We start from the raw sequence: 6,056 nt of genomic DNA, 5'->3' as shown, positions 1-6,056 counted from the left end.
CCCACTGGGAAAGCCCCCCCCCCCGGCCCATTCAGGCCAGAAAAGGGACGGAGCTTCTGGCTAAGAGAAGGAATCCCCCCCTCCCCCCCGCCCCCTGCCCGGTGAAGAGGGAGAGGGCTCCAAAGAGTGGCCCCTGGTCTGCGTTCAGAGAAGGACCAGGGGGACTTGGCTGTGCGCCCCTCCCTCCTGAAACCTGAAGGGTCAGTGAGACTCGGGGGAGCATTTATACCGGAGGGCTTAAGCAGACGCTGAAGACGAAGCCTCTTCCCCCAAAGTTTCAAAGACCTTGTTGAGAAGCAAAAACACCTCTACTCATTGGCAACAAATTACCTTGAATTTAGTGTGATTACAAATCATTTTGCACACTGTAATTACAAATCATACAGTTATCATCATCTGTTCACCTCGTATATCCACCCCAACCCCACCTGACCTTTCCCCTCCAAGTGGGATATTGTGTTTTGCTCTTCCAAAGCCCTAACCCGGGTGCCATTTCAGAAGTATAAGTCAGGAAGGTGGTTTTGCCTCTCCCTTCGGTTCCCTGGGCCGGGCCAGCATCTACATAGACAATAACGTGACTGGGTGGGACAGCCACAGGCCAGCAAACGGACAACGTCTGTGGCAGGGTGTGAGCCGCATTCCCAGTCTGAAGCCGATGTTTTGATAGCCCCACGTCCATCCTAGATCACTGTCCCCGATGGAGAAGACGTCACTGCCGCCCACCAGGAGCTCTCTGGTTGCTTGTAGCTGTTTTAGTGACAGAATTCTTTCTATGCCAATAAAGGTCTTGACCGACCGACCGACCGACTGACAGATTTCTTTCCTGAACTCCAGCTCTTGCTCAAGAACTTCTGTCTGTCTCCTGTTCTGTGTCTGAGGGGGGTCCTTGGCATTCCTGCTGGGGGTAGAGTCTGGCTGCTCTCCCAATACTTCTGGGGTCACATCTGCACACACCATCATATCTGGATGGAACATTCCCAGATTTGCATCTTGACAGACCGCCTGAGACACTCCTGTGACATTGGCGAACACAGCCTCAAACTCCTGACAACAGTCCAAGCCACCCAGAAATTCAAGGTGGCCGAATGACAGGCAACCCAGCAAAATGCTTCTCCACTCGGCCAAGTGTCGCCATCTCCCAACTTGGGAGCAGAGTCACTCTTTTCCCCACTGTGACGTCACTCATCTCTGTGTCCCCCCCCAACCCCCCCCCCAAATGAGGTCTCACAGCCACAGCGCTCAGCCCTTTGCAACACAGAAGCCCTTCCCAAAACTCAGATCAGTTATCACAGGACCCGAGGAAATCAGTTCCCGTTCGGGCTTCCTCCTGCCATGAAGAACCTGCAGGGCAGATTAAGGGTGTCCCGAATGAGGTGGCCCTGCCCTATCCCCATGATCCTAAGCACAGTTCTGGTTGCATTTCTAACAACAAGCTTCTTCAAGAGGGACAGGAGGACTCTAAGTCCCCTCCAAGAGGCACTCAGCACTTCCTGGAACCTCCTGGGCGTTAAACCTGTGTCAGGGAGACAGGCGGGGTCCGAAGACACAGGTGGTCACTTACACCCCCCCCCCCCCCCCCACCCCCCACAGCCTCTCAGCATCTTCCAGTGGCAACAACTGGAAGTCCTGCACACAAGAGCGACTAAACCACACACTGCCGCCCATTGCCAAACGTAGCCCGGCAGGGCCACGGACAGGCAGCCTGGAAAGCCACATCCCAGCCAGCTTCAAGGGGCCCTGGAAGACTCAGCCAAGCCAGTGCCCCCCGGCCCCTTCGGCAATCAGCTGTCTGGTGCCTCCACCCGTGCAGGTAGAGCCTGCCCTCAAGCTGCTGCCGGCTCACGCGGTTCTCGAGGCGAAGAGGGGTGGTCTTGCCGTCCCCTCCCTCCGGTCTCCCTCAGTGGTCTCCCATCCAAGGGGTGGTCATGGCCCAACCCTGCTTAGCTTCCGAGCTCTGAGGGGACCGGGCTAGTCTCAGCTATCAGGGCTGCCCCTCCACCCTTGGGGGGGGGATGGCTGGGGAAAGGATGCTTGAAGGGCCACCACTGGTTTCTCCTGGATGCAGCCCTGGGGCTCCTGAGCAGAGAGGGCTTTCCAGGCATCCCCGGGCACGGTTAGAGCCTCTGAAAGACTCGAGGGAGGAGGCTGAGGAGCACACGCCAGCGCGAGCTCCCAGCCGGAGACCAGAGCTCAGGGGGAGGAGGAGGAGGAGAAATAAGGTGTTCCGCAGTCCCCACAGCCCTCCATCTGAGGCCAGAGGAAACTGTGCCACACGAGTGGGATCCCCCCTGGGGCATGACAACCGTGGCCCAAGACCTGACAAGCAGCGGACAGAGGCAACGGCAGAGGGAGGGTCTGATTCAGTGCAAAGCAGCTTCGTGTGTGTGTGTGTGTTCAGATCTGTTCAGATTCACAGAATCGTAGAGTTGGAAGGGATCTCCAGGGTCATCTAGTCCAACCCCCCTGCACAACGCAGAAAATTCACAACTACCTTCCCCCGCACACCCACAGTGACCCCTGCTCCCTACCCAGGGGAAGACAAAAAACCTCCAGGATCTCCAGCCAAAATGGCCTGGAGAAAAATTGCTTCCTGACCCCAAAGTGGTGATCAGCACTTCCCTGGGAATGTAAAAAAGGGCCCTCAAGAAGTAAGCACTGGGGCATCCCTTCCTGCCCTCCCTCTCATGAGCTGCCTAAATTCACAGAATCCGCATGGCTGTCAGATGGGGCCACCTAGCCTCTGTTTGAAAACCTCCAGAGAAGGAGAGCCCACCACCTCCCGAGGAAGCCTGTTCCACTGAGGAACCACTGTAACTGTCAAGAAGTTCTTCCAAATGTCTAGCTGAAAATTCTTCGGATTTAATTTCAACCTGTTGGTTCTTGTCCAACCTTCTAGGGCAACAGAAAACAACTCGCACCATCCTCTGTATGACAGCCCTTCAAGTACTTGCATACGGTTATCATATCACCTCCCAGTTGTCTCCTCTCCAGGCTAAACACACCCAGCTCCTTCAAACGTTCCTCATGGGACTTGGTCTCCAGACCCCTCACCATCTCCGTTGCCCTCCTCTGGACACGTTCCAGCTTGTCTGGATCCTTCTTAAATTGTGGTGCCCAAAACGGAACACAATGCCCTAGGTGAGGTCTAACCAGAGCAGAGTAAAGTGCACTTCACGTGATCTGGACACTATACTTCTGTTGATACAACCCAATATTGCATCTGTCTTAAGCAACCGCATCACACTGCTGACTCATGTTCAGTGTGTGGTCTACTAAGACCCCTAGATCCTTTTTGCACATACTACTGCCTAGACGTCTCCCCCATCCTATAATTATGCATTTAATTTTTCCTACCTAAACATAGAACTTTACATTTATCCCCATTGAAATTCATTTTATTGGTTTTAGTCCAGTTTTCCAGCCTGTCAAGATCATCCTGTATCCTGACTCTGTCTTCTACCATATTTCCTACCCCTCCCAATTTAGTATCATCTGCAAATTTAATAAGCATTCCCTCTATCCCTTCATCCAAACCATTGATAAAGATGTTGAACAAAACAGGTCCCCGGACAGATCCTTTGAGGCACTCCACTTGTCACTCCTCTCCAAGAGGATGAGGAACCATCCACAAGCACTCTTTGGGTGCGCTCTGTCAACCAGTTACTGATCCACCTAACAGTCATAGGATCCAAACCACATTTTACCAGTTTGTCAACAAAAATATTATGTGGAACCTTACCAAAAGCCTTACTGAAATCAGGATAAACTATGTCTACAGTATTCCCCTGGTCCAGCAAGGTAGTAACTTTCTCAAAAAGAGATAAGGTTAGTCTGACAAGACTTGTTCTTGAGAAACCCCTGCAGGCTCTTAGTAATCTTAGCCATCCGCTCATGTGAAATGATCTTCCTTGACCAAGAGGCACCAGAGACCCGAACTTGGGGACCCAGCAATGCTTACCGTACATTCTTCAGCATGTAGAGGACCTCAGAGGGGAGGTGAGAGTTGGCCACATCAAACTCGGTAAGGTCAGCCTCCAGGACTGAGGGTGGGGGCTCCTTCAGCTGGAGGGTTGGCAGCTCCTTCTTGATGCGCAGGATTCTGAGCACAGAGAGAAACAGCTGAAGCATCGGTAGAGACGGGGGAAATGGCCAACCCCCAAGCACGCAAGCAACTTCTGCACAGCTCTTCCCCCCCCCCTCCTGATTTTGGCTGTGAGAAAGCACCCCCACCCCCCAGGCCCTTGTCTGCACTGTAATCTCTTCAGAAATCAAAATAAACCTTCAGGTTCTAAAAGGGACACCCAGCCCCTTCCCCCCCGCCCCTCTAGCTCACCACCAAACGGCTTGCCTCCCTTATCCAGCCCCTCCACAAGTCCTCAAAGTCTACTTTTTGGCAAGGAACATGCCAGTTTAAGATGCAGCAGTCTCTTGCCCTTCTTACTGAAGAGGATTTGGCTGCAGAGCTGGGAAGGAGCCAGCGATTTCCCTAACCTGACTGTGGTACGAGAGTATCCTTTGAATATTTAAAGGTTGGTGTCAGAACCCACAGCCAACAACGAAGTACAAGCAGTCAGGAACGGTTATACTTTTATTGCAGAGCTGTAGATGCAGTAACACAAGCACTGTTAGGAATGGTGGCAGCCCGTAGGGCATAATAGGATATAGGGAATTCGTATGCACCCCTCCCCCCATGGCACCGGCCAATAAGGCACCCTCCCGCGCGCGGGTTAATGCTAGGAGACCGTTAGATTGCCGAAGCTGAGAATCAGAAGTATCCCACGGTACCAAGGAGTTACTCAGACAATACAACACCCTCCTGCACATCCGTAGAGATAAGCGTTTCGGCGAAAGGCAGATCAAGCACAGAGAGGAATGTAGCAATTAACAAGACATAGACTGAGCGTAGCTGACAGGTGGTGGTGGTAGTAGTGGGGAGAATAATAATTTACCCTGTGTCCACGGAGGACTGGCAAGAAGCAAGACAGTTTACAAACACCAAGAGGTAGAATTAAGCAATCATCATGTTTTCCCCACACTATGTGCACACTGCCTCAAGAGGAAGTGGCTTTCAGCAAGTGGTTCCGTCGGACCATGACGACTTGTCTTGCAAGTGGGGGACTCCTCAGCACTCTTCACGGCCCCCCCCACGCGCCACCTGTGACACCAGGGCAGCTGTTTTGCCCTCCTCTTCTCTGCCCTCTGTACCCAGGTCTTCACAGCTGCCCAGCGCTTCAAGGGCACTCTGTCCACAAACGCCAGCACGCCCGGAGCTCCCCTTCTGGCGCATTTGCTCACTTTTTGGCAATGTTCAGCATCTTGAGCTTCTTCTTCATACGGGGCCGAGAAGCAGAGGAGATGGTGGTGTCGACCAGGGAGGACGTGGACTGAGAAACCTGCCAGCAGAGCAGACGGGATCACTGGGAAGCACCGCCCGGAGGTGGCATCCCAGCCGGGAAGCCTTCCGCCCTGTGTGCCCGCCCGCTGACTGCAGCCTACGCAGGACCGTTTCCCAGAAGCCTCGCTCCTCCCCTCATCCAAAGGGGGGACGCCGCCTCCTTCTTGCCAACTCCCCCCCCCCCAAAAAAAAGACAACCCCACGCCTCTGGCCGGCAGGCTTCCCTGAGCAAGGAAGGCCAAAGGGTGTGTGTGTGTGTGTGTGTGTGTCCTGCCGCCTAGCCCAGGCTCCCTCTGGGCCCCCCTCTCAGAGTCCCCCCCCCTGCCCCCTGAATCCATCCACGGAGAGGCTGCCTCAGTTGCACGGGGGGGGGGGAAGGGCCTCCATCAGCCCCTGGGCACCCCACGCCTGCGGCTCAGCCCCTCCAGCTCCCCACACCACACACACCCCTCAAGCAGCCTTACCTTGCGCATAATCTTACGCCCGTAGAACAACACTTTGTCCCGCTTGCGAAACCGGTACTTGGGCTGCTCCTGGGCCTGAACTTCTGCAGGGGGAAGAGTCGGGAGTTCACGGGATCAGAAGAGCAGCAGGCCAGGCCCAACCAGACCGGAAGCAGCATGCCACCCCCCCCTCCTCCTCCTCCAGGATGCGCTCTCCT

The 6,056-nt window shown here is 54.5% G+C and overlaps 1 protein-coding gene across 1 annotated transcript in view; it reads right to left on the bottom strand.

Moving 5' to 3' along the window:
* PNPLA6 (patatin like phospholipase domain containing 6) overlaps positions 1 to 6,056 on the bottom strand; it is a 78,498-nt gene that overhangs the window by 71,526 nt on the left and 916 nt on the right. Inside the window, exons 2-4 of the mRNA XM_015426307.1 lie at positions 5,860 to 5,942; positions 5,296 to 5,393; positions 3,959 to 4,099 (exon numbers count right to left, since the gene is read on the bottom strand). Coding sequence (XP_015281793.1) covers positions 3,959 to 4,099; positions 5,296 to 5,393; positions 5,860 to 5,942 — 322 coding nt within the window. The remainder of the gene's footprint in view (positions 1 to 3,958; positions 4,100 to 5,295; positions 5,394 to 5,859; positions 5,943 to 6,056) is intronic.

This window comes from Gekko japonicus, unplaced genomic scaffold (genome assembly GCF_001447785.1).
Source record: "Gekko japonicus isolate JY-2015 unplaced genomic scaffold, Gekko_japonicus_V1.1 scaffold557, whole genome shotgun sequence".
Classification (NCBI taxonomy): domain Eukaryota; kingdom Metazoa; phylum Chordata; class Lepidosauria; order Squamata; family Gekkonidae; genus Gekko; species Gekko japonicus.
Note: the sequence above shows the minus strand (reverse complement) of the source record. Positions and strands in the feature narration are given on the sequence as shown.